Source organism: Orbicella franksi, chromosome 2 (assembly GCF_964199315.1).
Source record: "Orbicella franksi chromosome 2, jaOrbFran1.1, whole genome shotgun sequence".
Classification (NCBI taxonomy): domain Eukaryota; kingdom Metazoa; phylum Cnidaria; class Anthozoa; order Scleractinia; family Merulinidae; genus Orbicella; species Orbicella franksi.
The window spans coordinates 9,361,148-9,376,925 of NC_138146.1; the positions used below are offsets into that span (position 1 = coordinate 9,361,148).

The window sequence follows — 15,778 nt, forward strand, 5'->3', positions numbered from 1 at the left end:
TAACTCCGAGTGGCTTTGTTTGATCTTACCGAACTGCGCTGGTAGTGTAAATTGCGCACGCGCTGATAGGGTAACTTTTAATAGATATCGGGCGCACTTCCGGTTTCTTTAGATTAAAGGAAACGCGGTTTTTCCTTAAATCCAGCCTTTTTCGACGAATTTCGATTAAAGCCAATGTTGGAAACATAGCTATGCATTCCTTTTTTGAAATCATAATTTTTTCAGAAAATTACGAATTTTTCAATATTTTGAAATGCTCTCAAAATCTGACCTTTTAGAAATGAAGCAAAATCGATGCGTAGCGTAATGAGGATTTAAATTAAGATATTAAATCAATGAAAAAAATCCCGATTAAGTAATTTGCCTGGGAGCCTTTGCATTTTTTCTGTATTAGTCACATGACCATAGGCGTGGCCTGATGACGTCATCACTAGTGTTACTGATCATGAAAAAGTTAAAACACATGAAATAACTCTGAACTAACTGAAAATGATGAGATTATATGAGAATAAATTTTCCTTAGCAACGGCTCGAAAAGATCGGTTAATGGGCCCTTAACATTGAGCTTAAAATTTACCTGTTGAATATTTAATGACGTCCCATTTTCTTTCGGGAATTCCGCCTTGCTCTGAATTATCTGAGAAATAGTACACATTTTCCGTGTATCTAGCGAGCTATAGAAACATGAGTGGAGAGGGAACACGAGCCGGCAAGCCAGTGTTTCCACAGCTTTTTCGAGTTCTTCGAAACTTTCCAGAGTGTTTCTGCAACTCGATAGAAAGAAGAAGAAAATGTTTTCTATGTTTTTTAGAAAACAGCCCAAAGAAAATAACGAACAACGCGACCATGACAACTTTTCTGAGTTTCTATTGAGTATAATTAGTATAAATCTACTAGCGTTCTATCACGAATGCCGTTCTCTAATTGGCTACGCTACTCACTATCTATTCAGTTGTAAAAATGGATTAGCCCAGCAGCATTCGGTTGCTAACAAAATGGTAGCCGTTTTGTTGGCGTTTTCGAAGTGTCTGTGTAGAAGATTTATATAAAGTTTTGAACGACTAATAGATTTATACTAAGACGATTAGATTATTCGCTCTCGATTTCTATGCGTGATAGTTGACAAGGGCGCAGCCCGAGTCAATTATTAACGCGATAGAAATCTCGAGCTCATAATCTTAAATAATTTTTAATAATGAACGCGTGTATTTTCTTAGGTCCATTTTCTAAATTCTACTTATTGCCTCGCGAAGTAAATTATATCTTTTATAGTTCTTTTGTATTTGTTTCTGTGCTCTTGCATGACCAGATAATCTTCATAAAAGATTTTACACTGAGGATTTTCGAAAAGTGCAGGCCGTTAGCCGAAAATGGGTATGCAGTTAGTTACTGAGCTCTTCAAGCTCCTGGGTTTGTGTAATGGTTTTGTTGACAACGACATGTGACATTGGCCAATCCGCAAACATTTGGATTTGAGTTTCATCTGAGGTCATTGCCAAGTGCATTTAGTAGACGATCGGTAGGGTCGGTCAGCCAGCCGGTTGCTTCAGTTCTTGCTGCAGCTACACCGTGCTGACAAGACCCAACCAGGTTGGAATTCTTGGCTTTCAGTTTGGACTCTATCATGTCGTTGTCCCGTTAAACTTTCTACGAAGTAATTAGCCTTACTTCTTATGTTGCGTTAACACTCGCGCTGGTTTTCAATTTTTGTTGAATTATAGAAAAGCGGCTTGGTTTAGCACACGCTATATTTCTTACAATCTCACAGCACCCTTGAGATCTAAAGCCCAATATGATATATCAACCAGAATCTTATGTTAAAAAACATATACAGCTGTTTATTACACGCTTCAAGACAGCGTATGATAATTAGCCCACACTACCACGGTAAACAATATTCCCTTGAGAGTAAAAAGAAACTTACAGGAACCATACGACACTAAGTGATCGAAAGCAAAATCACATGATCAGTTGATATATTGTAATGCATCTTGAGACTTTTCTGTTTGCACTCTTGCATACACCTTTTTTCGCGCAGGAAGAACAAACATCGTATCATGTATTGAATACAAGACGTTTATAGACCCTGGTTGTTTGATATTTTCAAAGAATGGGCAACAGTTTTCCATCCTGTGTTAATATTTCGTTTTCCGCTGAATATCCAAAACAATTTCCAATTAGCATTCAATGTCTATCTTTTTTTATAAAGTTCTCATTTGACGATAATTTTCTGACGTGGTGAGAAGAAATTTGTTGTATTTAGGAGGTAGTATATCGTATGTTAAGTGAAAGGAAATGATACCCGAGAATCCAAAAAACCGGCAGATTTGCATGCAGATTACCAAACAACATCCAAGGAGTAAAGAGCTTTGTTTTAGATTAATTTACTTAATATTATTCGTATATCTTCCTTTCCCTCTTCTAGAAATGTTCCCCGTAGTAAAAGAAGTCAATTAAGTTGGTAATTAAACTAGAAAGCATTGAAAGAGAAAGTGATGGTCAATTTCCTATGGAGAATACAAAACTAGGTATCTTTTGTAATGGCGCATTTTTAAGGAACCCCGCCAGGGTTGTTTCTGTTAGATGGGCCACTATATTTCCCTAAAATGATGCTGAAAAACAAAATTCTAATATTCAAGGATGACGCATCTGCATTTTGTATCCGCCCCATATAAAAAATACAGCTGTTTTGCCCAGCAACATCACTTTTTTCTCAAGAGGATCAAAAATCTACGGAAAGTTCACAGACGAAGGTACGTTTTAATAATCCGATAGGACATATCCTTTGAAACGTACACTGAAATATTAGCAGGGTGTTCATTTTAAATACAACCTTTTTTGCATGGGAAAGCAAATGCGTGGAACAGGCCAAAACAATGAAGGAAACTGAGAGTCAAGGTAGAGTTTGAATTTTATTTTTTGCCTGAAATTACAGGCAATTTAAGGATCAAGGAGTACATTGACAAGTAAATAAAAATCCCACTAGAAGTACAGACCTTCTCGAATCATTGATCGATATCGGCATACCGGTGCAATATACACGATAAAAGAATCACACGCGATTGAACGAAGCGAGAAAATGTTTAGTTAACCGTATTATATTTAAATTTTTCGTTCGGAATGGAAGAAAGATTCGAATACTAATCTTGTTATGTCGTTTAAAATAAGCAGGTTAGTTATTAACTGAAAATTTAACTTGAAGAAAACAAGTGCTGAAGCCGAAATCATCCATCATCGCGGCGATTTGGGAACGATTTCTTGATAGCTTGTTACAGGCTGAAGAGTGTAAGGAAAACCAAGGCACCAGGCGTGATGTGAAGAACGATAGAGCAGTTCCTCGCTGCTTTTCCTCCGGTCTCTTCGGCTATATGTGGCTCATTTTTCCCCCACAGTCTTACAGTGCTTGGAAATGATTAATTCTTCTTAAAAATCAAATAAAGACCAAATATGTAAATCGAATTTACTCTTAGTTAGTCAAATTAACAAGACAGTAAGAGGAAATAAGGATAACAAGAAGAGGAAAACACGTTTCCTCCTAGGTTGGTGGTTCTAAGTGCATTAGACGGATTTAGGAACCTTGTGTTTACAAGACACTTCCAGGCTTACGACAAATTTACATAAAAGCGGCATCGTCTCTGAAAATTCATTTGCGTCAATTTTAACAGGCCTGTTTTGACACTTTTATATTTGGCGTCAACGACGGTCTGACGTGAGTAAAATCAGTTTTAAAACTTCCACTTTGTAGCTGTTTGTTTTTGAAGTGTCAAATAATTGCCGACAGAGGATCAGAAAGAACCTTTCGCAACACAAGTACAACTTCCTGGTTTTCCGCGTAGAATCAATGATTGGAATATGGAAATGAGAAAAGTTCGAAAGTTCAAGGTTTATATTAGCATCGATCACCGTGTAACATGTTGCTGAATCACACTGAAATAATAGCAGTGCTTATCAAAGGATTTTTTTCCAGGGTTCATCTGGATGCTAAAGGCAGACTGTATCTGTGAATGGACAACGCCAAGAGTTCTTTATTTTGCAAACTAGTCATTTTGCAGGTAGGTGTAGACAAAAACTCAGCTGAAATCGATAACACAATACACACTTTCCTCTTAAAGCAAGGAATAGAATAGTATTTTCAGCAAACACCAAGCATAAAATGAATTTGACCTTATTTTTAATTTTATTTTTTATGTGAAGAGATTATTGCGCCATGTCTTGTCACAGTTAAGATGAGAAGGAGAAGTTACTCTTGGAAAAACGCGCAACAAGGCGTACAAGACCCTATTTATATGCATAAAAAGCAGCTACACACATAAACAAACTTTAAATGCAAAATATTTTAAGTTCTCTTTCTCGCATAAACTAGGCTGATCACTGATTAGGCAATTCAGTCTGGATTTACTCCAGGTAATACTTTTTTATTAGTTATGTGGCTTACTTATGAAACCTCCATACGCTATCGTTGCTTTCAGGGAAAGCTAACAAATCTTTCAATTCTGCGAAACGGTTTCCTAAAGCTTCAATAAATTCCTAAAAATATTTGTTCAGTGTACAGATATGACGAATTTACATCAACAAGGCAAATGTAATATCAATAAAAGTATAAACATGAATATGGTAGTTTTCTTAACATTAATTTCGAAGTCAATGATTTGATTGACAACTAAGCACTCCATGCACATGCATTGAAACCTTAAAAGCAAGCTTGTATTTAGCGATACCGGCTGTCATCCAAGTAGCCAACATGAATGCTCGTTCGATAGACGCCGCAGGTCACAGGTCCAATTTCCCCCATTCGACGGGCGCGGTACACAGTGATCTCACTAAACACGCTAGCGTGCGAGTTTCTCGAGTTCACTGTGCAGCGAGTTTTCAAGAAACGAGCCGCACGACTGGTTCAGCTGTCACACAAGATTAGGTTCATTACGTATACGGAACAAAATATATTTAATACGGTACAAGACGTGGGTTTCATTGCATTTGTGAAAAATGTTTAAAAACTGCATTTTCTTGTTCAGGAACAAAGTATATTTAATATGGTACAAGACGTGGGTTTCATTGCATTTGTGAAAAATGTTTAAAAACTGCATTTTCTTGTTCAGGTTTTAGTGACATTTACGCACGCATGGAATTCAGGAGCTGATCATTACTGGCCTTTAAATGAAATAGCATATGGACGAGTGTATGATCTTGCTGCACATCCTACCTACAAAAGGTGGATAGGGAGTATTAGAGGTACTTAAATTGCAAGAATAGCTAAACTTGTTATTTCATCTCATTAATCTGTGTTACTTTTCTTAAAAGAGAAGGTCACTCCAAAAAATGTATATTTTTTGTCAACGCTAGTAAAAACCTCGCACTAAGTTTAGCCACTCACCGAAGTTTCAGCCGCTAAAGTGCAGATTTTCAATATGAAAATAATTCGCCTCCAAAAAGGCCCAAAATTCGAACATCGTTGCCGCCATTTTAAACAGTACTCAGCAAACAGGCCGCGTTTTCGCGACGTCATTTGTTCAAATTGCTTCCGACAAGCTTTTAATTGCCACTCTGGGTTATGGCTGCTCTTGAGCCGTATTATTTTGAGCCAAACACGCTCCATACTTCGAAAATGATAGCAGTGAAGATAGTGAAGTGGATAATCGCTTGGAAAAAATACATTTTGCTGACCTTGTGGAGAATGCAAAGTCAGTTGAAGGTTTTTCTCCTTGCCGTCAATTTCGAGTCGGACGGAATGACGTGACATAAATACGGCCTGGCCGCCAAGTACAGTTCCAAAATGGCGATCTCCGAAGTCTCTTCTTTCGAGACGAATTTCTTCAGGATAGCAGGCACTTCAGAGGCTGAAATTTCGGTGAGTGGAAAAGCTGAATGTCTACTTGCCACAGGCGAAGACAAAAAAAGTGAGGTTTTTGGAGTGACCTCCTTTAATAACTGTTCGTGACACATCCATTGCTATTCTGCTATTCTTCAAAACAATTATTTAAGGACGGTGCCAACTTTTGTTTGTGCGCACACTTCCTGCACATTACGCAAGACATGGTTTAAGCGCCACGTGCGCGCTGAGGTTGACATTGACGCAATCAACTACGCTACCAAGTACACGACTAAAATGAAAGCAAAATTTTCCTACTGTGACCAAATCAAGTTTATTGAACCAGGAACACCAGAATAGCAGCATATCGCTAACCACAAGTGCGAGATAAGCAAATGTTTCACTCACTGGGAAGGTGACGGGAAAAAATGTAACGAGCACCATAAAAGTTTTCAAAAAAGATCAATAACTTTAAAAACGCGTGGTTACCCGTGGTTTTGTGTCATGAAATGGAAGTGACAAGCCTATTTAATAAATGATTAGTTTCTGGTGATGAACAAAAGGTATTTAGAATGTATTTTAGCTGAACCAGAGGAAGACTGTTAGAGACGCTAAAAGCGCTGTTGCAACGATTTTGTTATTAAAAGCATACCACAAATGGTTTTTATGAAACCATTTACCATGCAGTTTTAAGACCTTTATAAACGTGTTGCTTTTCTGTATATAAAGGCGAATTCTAAGGATATCTGTGAAGAAATATCCTTCCCTTCTTTTTTCAGAAAATTATAATGTAAGCATTTTTGTTGAGATTCAATCTCGAAAAATGCGTGGCTACCCCAATTTTTCTTTGTGGATTTCAATAGCCCTTGCAAAGATCTACTTTTTCCGGGTGGTCCTAACCTGGCGCAAAAACTTTTGTGTTTCGTAGCCACCGTCCTTAAATTGGCGGTTTTAGTGTCACGTCACGACAGAGTAAAATCCAAACCGTTGAATAAAAGAAGTCAAGAATTTGAAATGTTATAGATGATTAATAAATAATCAACTTCTCCGTCACAAAGTTTCTCACAAATTTATGGAGCTCAGTATGGAAACGGCATGTTTTTACCGTCCTGCAGAGGGGCACAAATATGGAGGCTGGAGATCAATAAAAACATGTGGAACTACTTGCTTTTTAAGCGATCCGTTCACCCTCATAAAGCAGTAAACCTTCACATAAATACTTTTCCTAATACGTCAAGTGTTCAGAATGAAAAATATCGCGAAATATAATTGATTCTTTTCATGGCACGTGGAAACCTGTCCTCTGACGTGAAAATGTGGGCTCTAAAAAATGCTCTATTTTCAAACCGAAGAATGCTATCGAGCTAACAACGTGCAAGAAAAGATATATTTTGAAGATCTTATAACCGATACATTTAAAACCCAGGGGACCTTTAAATTTCTGGTCTTAGAATTTGATGACGTTACGTGAAAACAAAGAATTATTTTCCACAGGAAATGCTGAGATCACGTGGTCTAATCCTCAACTCGCCCTAGACCTCTACGGTCAAGATTCGTGGCTAGATCTGGGATTCAGATCTAACTCTTGTTACGTGGACGTGAAATACTGCAACCAGACTGGTATTTCAATTACGTTTTGGGTATCTTTTCGTGAAGCTAGCTCGACACAAGGATTGATTGAGTTTGGAAGTGGTGACTGCGGGCTCATGCTCGTTCGTACATCTGACCATGAAATAAATGCCACCATTAGAAGTATGGAGCTAGAACACACTTGGAGTGTGCAAAGTTTGAATGCAAGTATTCGTAATGGGATGTGGCATCACTTTGCGATAACATGGAACGCTACTGGGGAAATTCATCTCTTTATTAATGGTACAAGGTACAAGTACATCATCGCTTTAATCATGTCTATTGATCCTCGGCCAGGCCATATCATCAGTTGGCGCGCCTATAGAAAGTAAATTAAGAAATTGACGTCAGTTTTTTATGCGTCTGTCCTCTTATTGATGATAAATTGCGTCATAACATTGCCAAAGTGGCTGTAAAACCACGAGCCGCAGGCTCGTGGTTCCACAGTAAAAAGTATTCTCACGTGTTACACTGAATTAAAAAAAACATATCTGAACAAAAACTATGCTAATATGCAAATATTCTTGAATACTAACAAGGCTGCGAATCTGTGCGTGTGTCTCTGACTCATAGGTTAAACAATGTAAGCAGAGAGGTAATTTCAAATGTGTCTTGTGCTGATACAAACTGCTCCTGTGACTGGTCGATGAAAGTAGGCACCATGACCCGCCAGAACTCGACCGTCCAATCAAAGTCGTCCGTAAAGCTTGCCAGGCTGTTCCTATGGCACTATGCACTTAGTAACGAGACAATTCTTGAATTATCGAAAGAAGTTCAAGGTAAGAATTGTTTGCCTTTTGTGCAAAAGAAATTTTAATTTTTGATTCCCCTTATGCAATGACCGTTTATTTCAACACACTTCAAAGCGCAAACGTTTGGTCATACAATAAACAGACTATTATCACTAACTTTGATAAGTTAATAAAGATGGTGAATTTTAAGCTCGGTAATGAAATGTGAAGGTGAATCAATCAACATGACACGAGCGTGGGACAAAGAAAAAGATTCACCATCTTTATTAACTTATCACTACCCACGATGACTTCGATAGCGTTGATCCTAGCAGTATGCAGGACACCTGTCATATATGAACTCAGCTAAATGACCTTGCTCTCCATGAGTTCTCGTAGTTCAGTGGATAGAGCGCCCGCCCGCTGTTCGGGAGGTCATGGGTTGGATTCCTGTCGGGGACTCAGAATTTTTCTTTGTCCCACGCTCGTGTCATGTTGATTAATTCACCTTCACATCACTAACTTTATAGCGGTAAACTCCATATAGGCAACAGAACGTCTTGTAAAATGTTGTTGAAATCACTCTTTCAAACCCAGTGAAACAAGTTAATCACTTCCCTGGGTCAGCACGGGATTTGGCAAGGAAACACTCTTAGCATCACACTCTCTGAACTCTAAATGTTCACCTATAGGAAAACGCAGAAATAAGATATCTGCAAGTAACTCTCAAAAAAACACAGTAATCCGACCTCAGTGGCTTCTAGTGCTCGAATCACCATGTGTTTGCGTGATATATATAGCTCTTGCTTTAAAAAGGTGATTTCAACTGATTTCTTGGCACCAAAAACGATACAAATCCTCAGAGTTCGTGAATTGTACACTCGACAATCGCGGACCAAACTGTTGAGTCACACAAATATCTATCATATTTGATGTTAACAAGAGCATACATGTAATCTTTGTTCCCCATCTCTCTTCCCTCCTCCCGCCATTTTTCAATGTTGCTTTTGTTCAAATGTTATCTTTTGTCCCATTACCAACCTTCTGAAACAACAATAAATGGGAGGAATGGAAATGGGCAAAGTTTAAAATATCTTTAATTACGCATATGACAAGAGATTGTTATTCACCTGTTAATACGAAAAAAATTAAATTTATAACACACGTCATCATTTTTTTAATTTAGAAAAAATTAGTATGCTTGAGAGTTGTCTAAACTAGTTTTTGTTTTTTTTGCTTTATAGGATTATTTTTCTCAAACAGGGGATGCTACAGCAGTTGGATAGCCAGTTTACAATTCTGCTATCTCATCGAGCGTCACTTAGAACGAACTTGGCATGAATCCAAAAAGACTTGTGATGAAAATCTCGCAAATCTCGCTAGTATTGGGAGCCAAGAGGAATACGACTTCCTAGAACAGGTGCTGCATAAGAAACAAGTATCAAGCTGCTTGCATATTGGCTTGCAAACGCATGATACTGACTCCATACCGTCTTGGGTAGATGGAAACTTGAGGAGTTTCTCCAAGCTTAACATTACTTCTGAGCAAGAAAACAAGACAAACACGTGCGTATACCGAGGTGTGGATGGACTGTGGTATTTGACTAAATGCAACACGAGATGCGGTTTCATCTGCAAGAAATATAGAGGTAGGTGTTGAAGGGACACCATCTCGCAGTGTTCCTGCGTTTTGCTCAAAACAGGCGCCGAAAATATGTGTGTGAGAGAGAGGGAGAGCAAATTGTATTTAGTTTTGGAGATTTTTCCAAGAAAAGTCGACAAAATGCACTTTGCTCGCGCCATCATTAGAAATCGAGAGCGAATAATCTAACTGTTTTAGTATAAATCTACTAGTCGTTTAAAACTTTAGCTAAATCCTCTTTATAGACACTTCGAAAACGCCAAAAAGCCGTCGTAATTTTGTTAACAAGGGCATACTGCTACGCTACTCATTATCTATCACAGAATAGATAGTGAGTCAGCGTAGCCAATCAGAGAACGGCATACGTGATAATACGCTAGTAAATTTATACTAACGAGTTTTAATATAGCGATAGCATAGTAAGTAGCGTAGCAGCGTGCACTGAGGACCAGTTCTTTGTGTTTTTAAAGTGTCTTTGAAGAGGATTTAGATTAAAGTTTTGAGCGACTACTAGATTTCTACTAAAACAATTAGATTATTCGCACTCGATTTCCATGCGTGATAGTTGACGAGGGCGCAGCTGATAAAACATGGGTTTTTGACTAATATATAATAATAATAAATAATAATAATAAAAATAATCTTTAAAGAGGAAGCGCCCGTCACGTAAATACGTGGTTTTCAGGGAGGTCCTCTATAAAATAAAAAGTATTAAAATCTAAAATAAGAAATACAAGTATCACTAATATATTATAAAGGAAACTAAAGAAAACAATAATAACAATAACAATAACAATAACAATGATAATAATAATAATGATAATAATAATAATAATAATAATAATAATAATAATAATAATAATGATAAGCACCCCCTCAAACACCCTTGAATTCGGTGGAAAATCTCAGTTACCTTCCCGGCCGGAGTTGTTCGAAAGGTGGATTACGCTATCAGATGTTATCCGCCAGATAATTCGCCATCTAGTGGATAGTGTGGTTTGTTCTGTTAACATTTATCCACTGGATAGCTATGTATCCTTTGGATAGCATTGTCCAGTCCAGCCTTTGAACAACCAGGGCCTGACCCTTAATACTATAGTTTTTTTACTGTAAATTGGTCGATATTCTTTTCCCTTTCTTTTCAGTTGGCATGTTTAGAAACGCTGAATTCCATTGCCGAGTTAGAAGATACAATCACCAACTAGTGGGTCATCGGTTGACTATCCGATGGGTGCAAAATGAACTGGCTTGTGCAATTGACTGTTTGATTTATGGCAAGGGTTGTGAATCATACAACTATCAACACAACAACCTGGCATCAAATGGGCAGAACCTTTGCGAGTTAAACAGCTCAAATCAGCACAAAAAACCTGCGAGTCTAGTCTCCAATATTGGTTTTCAGTATTGTGAGAGAGTCTCCTAAGAAGTTCTGAAATAGGAAAATTAATTTTCATACAGGTGACTGACACCACGTTCGTAGCTCTCAGAACTAGCTCAGTCCGAATTCCATTGCTCTTGCACTACAACCATGGACAATCAGTGTTGGAAAATGCTCAAACACTTGACTTCATGTCTGTAATAACCACAGAATAGTTTTCAGCACCTCTGTCTCCCCTTCCAGTGTTGGTAAATGGTCAAATACAAAATTTTGTTTGATAAAAAGTGTTTTGCCAACACGCGGAGGGAAAAATGGCTCACACTAGAAAATGAACTTTTCCAACACTTATGACCACGGTTTTAGACAAAAAGACTTTTGCTCAAAGCGAGGGATGAAGGGATTCAGTTAACGCGTTTACATCCTTGTTGCCACCCACTGAATGCAGACCATGTGATGATATTCATTTGGGAGGAAACAATTGTTCTGTTTGAACATGCTTTCATGCAATCATTTGCGTGTGGCAAATCACACAATTAAATCGTCACGTGGTCTGAATTGGGTGGCAACAAGGATGTCAACACGTTAGCCGAGTCCGTCTATTGGCTCACACAGCGGAGAAGTAAGAGCTTCTATGTTCGCGAAGGGTAGGTTATGGGTTACTAAATGGGAGGGTCTGGTTATAAAGAAATATATACACGAGGTTGGTGATCGCAGAGTCATGGCAAACGGGCGGGACGGAATGAGGCCTATATTAAATGAGCCAGAGATAAATGATTTCCCGTCATCAGGTATTGCTTCTTTGGCATACCACCTTTGTCAATATTGATGTTGTCGGAAAGTAGGGAAAATATTAATGTTTAGGTAAAAGCTGAACTGTTCTGACATCGACGCGTCCAAACGTCCTTTTTTTTTGACCGACTCACGTCAATCTTTCCCGCTTCCCCGCCAGAGAGAAATCCAACGGTGGAATAATAAATTGGCCAATTGTAGTCAAACTGTCACCCACCAAACGGTAGCTGAATAATCTGCTATTGCTCGTGTGCTCACCACCAGGGTTTCCAGACTTGCCTTTCAAACCATCCTGGGATATCATCTAACTCCCCAAAAAATAAAATAAAATAAAATTAAGGCGTTATTATTGATGCATTATTTTGCGTGAAAACTAATTAGTTTGCTAGTTCGTTCGTTTGTTGGTTGGTCGTTAGTCTGTTTTTAGCCACCTGATGTCTATCCTTCCGCATAGGATAACAATTCGAATAACTTTTTGTTCAACAAGTAATCGTTGTAAAAGCAATAAGTATCTACCGATACATCACTATCAATTAAGTGGGTCGTGTACGTAGTTTGGTTTATTAATAGTTAAGAGCTCAGTAACAAATGAATAATTGTTAAATAGCCAATAGATGTCGATTCCTCCGATGAATGACGTTATCCACCCTTTGAACAACCGGAGCTGGTTGGATACCTTGCGTCTTGATCGATGTTACAAACCAAGAAGATCCAAACATGATGCGAGAACTTTTACTTACTTTAATTATAACACTGCATCACAGTTCTAATTTTCCACAATTTAAAGGAACTGAACAGTGATATTTTGGATAACTTTTAAAACACTATCAAGTAAGTGAAAGGACGAACCACGCCCTTTTCTACCCAATTATTATAATTATTTTACTCAAACGTACTATAACAAAATTCTCAGATCTGACTGGTTATAAGCAGGCCCGAATCGGGCGCTAATTGGCCAGTGCGCGTCATTTGCACGCGCCACTATGGAACAGTTGCACTTGAAAGAGTTTTTTTCTGGTGAATCTCGAAGACAACTCTAGTCATCAACTGCTTAAGCTATGGTTATATATTTCTTTCCGCAAATTTTGTTATAGTAATGACTCGTGATTAACAAATCAGACTACCGCTTCGGAGTTGTTTGATATTGTGAACCATTGTTACGATTACAGAACGAATTGGACTCTACTTGGTCCTTTCACCATTAGTAGCGAATTAAATCATTAAATTAATTTCTTAATGAGACAAAAACAATGTTTTCTGACTTCTTTTAAGCTAATATAACCTTACAGGTACAGGTTCCAGATAGTTTGTTTCAGAATACGTCCAGTCGAAACGAGTTTTATGATAAAATAAAATCCAGTATAATCCCTACATCAACAGTGTCCTATATAAATAACATTCACTAAATCTTGAAACGACTTTAATTTACCCATGTAGGTGTCATAAAAGCTAAACTATTAATTATCACAGTAATACTAAGTACTATCTCGTCCAGTGCCAATCAATAAAGTTTGTTTCATTTTGGCATCTTCAGTGCTGTTTGGGAAATCCAGGAAGAAGCAGAATTTTCCTGATACACCGCATACATCGATGAATTCTTTTAGCTTAAATTTGAAAAGAGTATAAATCATCTAGAATGGCTACAAATTACAAAATGTCCTATTCCGATAAAAAAGAGACGTTCCATTAAGCTAAGTCTTTTTAAGATGCTTTTCTCTTTTAAATATAATAGTTTATACTTTGCTTTATAAACTGTTCTCATTCTCAGATATATCGCTTGATTACTGTCCTCAAAAAGAGAACGTACTAAGTGTGAGTAATTTACTCTGTAACATGGGAATACTAGTCTCCAGTGAAACTGCTAAAAACGTCAACTGACGATAACAATCACTCGATTTATGTCGACATCAAGCTTGTTAATGACCTCAACTTCTCGATGTATACAAGGTCTAAACCAAGTCACTCATAAATTATAATATGGCTGTTAGTGAAACCTGTTTTATAAAACTTGTAGTGCGCTCGAACTGCAATTGAGAAAATTGATATTAACACCATATACGTCTATACACTGACGGAAGATTATTTATTCAGTCTGATAAATAGCCGTCGTACTCTTTCTTCCGACGGGCCATCACTTGACAACGAGAATGTTACAAGGCAGGTAACTCTTCGAACCGAAGGATAGTTTGACTGTACTCGTTTAGTTTCGCTTCTTAAACAGGCCGCACATTTGGCACGTGACCTGGCCATCATCTCCATAGTCAACACCCACCTCGTCAGGTACATCTCTAAAATGCGATTCATTACAAATGGTGTTCTGAATGGCACCAGATATCTCAGAGTCTGCTTCGCTTTGCATTCTCTGAGCTGCAGCATACTCTACCTTATCCTCAAACGACATATTATCGTAACCTGAAAGTCTGTTTGCGATCTCAGTGATTTCTTGTTCTTCTTTAGTGGGTGGCCTCTTCGGAATGTCCCGTGGAATAGAAGCTAAGAGTTCGCAAAGGTCAATGGCGCAGGAATCCATGTGAATTGTTCGCCAGCCTTCCTTGTCAACATCCGTCTCTTCGATATCCTGAAAGCTTAGTAAGCCTGGTTTTTGTCGTCTTCTTTTGACGGTCATCTTGTCTGTTGATTCGCCATCTAAGTTTTCAAAAGTCACACGTTTCTGGGACTTTCTCTTCTTTTCAGGCGGACTCGACTGGAAATCGTCTGTTTCTTCTTTAGAGGAATCGCTATATGTAACGTCCCTGATATGGAAAAAAAAAACAAAAAAAAAACACAAACGACCGGTTGAACCAGGTGATTAGGTGGAAGAGCATCAGTTAATAAGATTCGAGGAAAGAGACCCCTTTCCCTTCCCTTAGCCTTGTCTCTCCATGACGAGAGAGAGAAAAACCTGGACTCAAAAGACGACAGATAGAGAATTCGCGGGAAGGTTGCAGAGAGAAAAGATCTCTTTATGTTTCTTCTTGAGGTTAACTGTTCATTAATGATCTAAAGGCCTTTCGAAAGCTTTCTTCACCATTACATACTCTATGAGCAAGCTTCCTTAAAGTAACTCCAAGACAGCTTGCTCGCAGGGGCTATCCGTCACTGTGCCAGATGGTAAAGAGGTTTCAGAAGGCATCATTCGAGTCCCCGGCTGTTGCGGAAATCTTCTACTTTAGAATTCAGTGTCCTGCATGGTATTTGCCTCAAACTTCAATAAAACGCACACTTACTCTTGTTATCATCATTAAGTGGTTCCTAGCATGAGCAAACCTTACTTGCCTTAAGGACGGTGCCTACTTTTGTTGGTGTGCACACGTTCTGCGCATCACGCAAGCCATGGTTTAGTTCCACGCGCGCGCTGGGGCTGACATTGACGCAATCAACTACGCTATCACGTACACGACAAAATGAAAGCAAAATTTTCCTACTGTGACCAAATCAAGTTTAATGAACCTGTACTTAAACCAGAAACACCAGAATAGCAGCATATCGCTAACCACTAACTGTTTACGTCTTCCAGCTGAAAACCTAACTGTTATCTGTCGAAAATTATACTGAAATCCAACTGTAAACATGTACCTGCAGATGGCGTAGTGCGCTCGCAAGACAAGTGCGAGATACGCAAATGTCTTACTTACTGGGGAGGTGACAGGAAAAAATGTGACGGGCACCGTAAAAGTTTTCCAAAAAAATCAATAAATTTAAAAAACGCGCGGTTACCCCTACATTTTATGTTATGAAATGCAAGTGGCAAGTCTATTCAACACGTGATTAGTTTCTGGTTGTGAGTAAAAGGTATTTAG

The 15,778-nt window shown here is 38.3% G+C and overlaps 2 protein-coding genes across 3 annotated transcripts in view; one reads left to right on the forward strand and one right to left on the reverse strand.

The window, feature by feature from the left end:
* Nucleotides 1–5,078: 5,078 nt before the first annotated feature.
* LOC145470438 (uncharacterized) lies at nucleotides 5,079–13,181 on the forward strand (the record flags this gene model as incomplete). The annotated part of the gene is made up of 5 exons (XM_081454248.1): nucleotides 5,079–5,232; nucleotides 7,304–7,688; nucleotides 8,012–8,217; nucleotides 9,414–9,818; nucleotides 10,957–13,181. Coding segments are annotated over 5 exons (1,428 nt in total), but the record flags the coding sequence as incomplete, so codon positions are not given.
* Nucleotides 13,182–13,368: 187 nt separating this feature from the next.
* Nucleotides 13,369–15,778, reverse strand: part of LOC145477980 (uncharacterized) — a 38,199-nt gene continuing 35,789 nt past the window's right edge. For both annotated transcript variants that reach the window (XM_081455862.1, XM_081455863.1), the window contains one exon: nucleotides 13,369–14,731. In XM_081455862.1, the coding sequence (XP_081311988.1) occupies nucleotides 14,179–14,731 (553 nt within the window). In that variant the 3' untranslated portion in view covers nucleotides 13,369–14,178. The remainder of the gene's footprint in view (nucleotides 14,732–15,778) is intronic.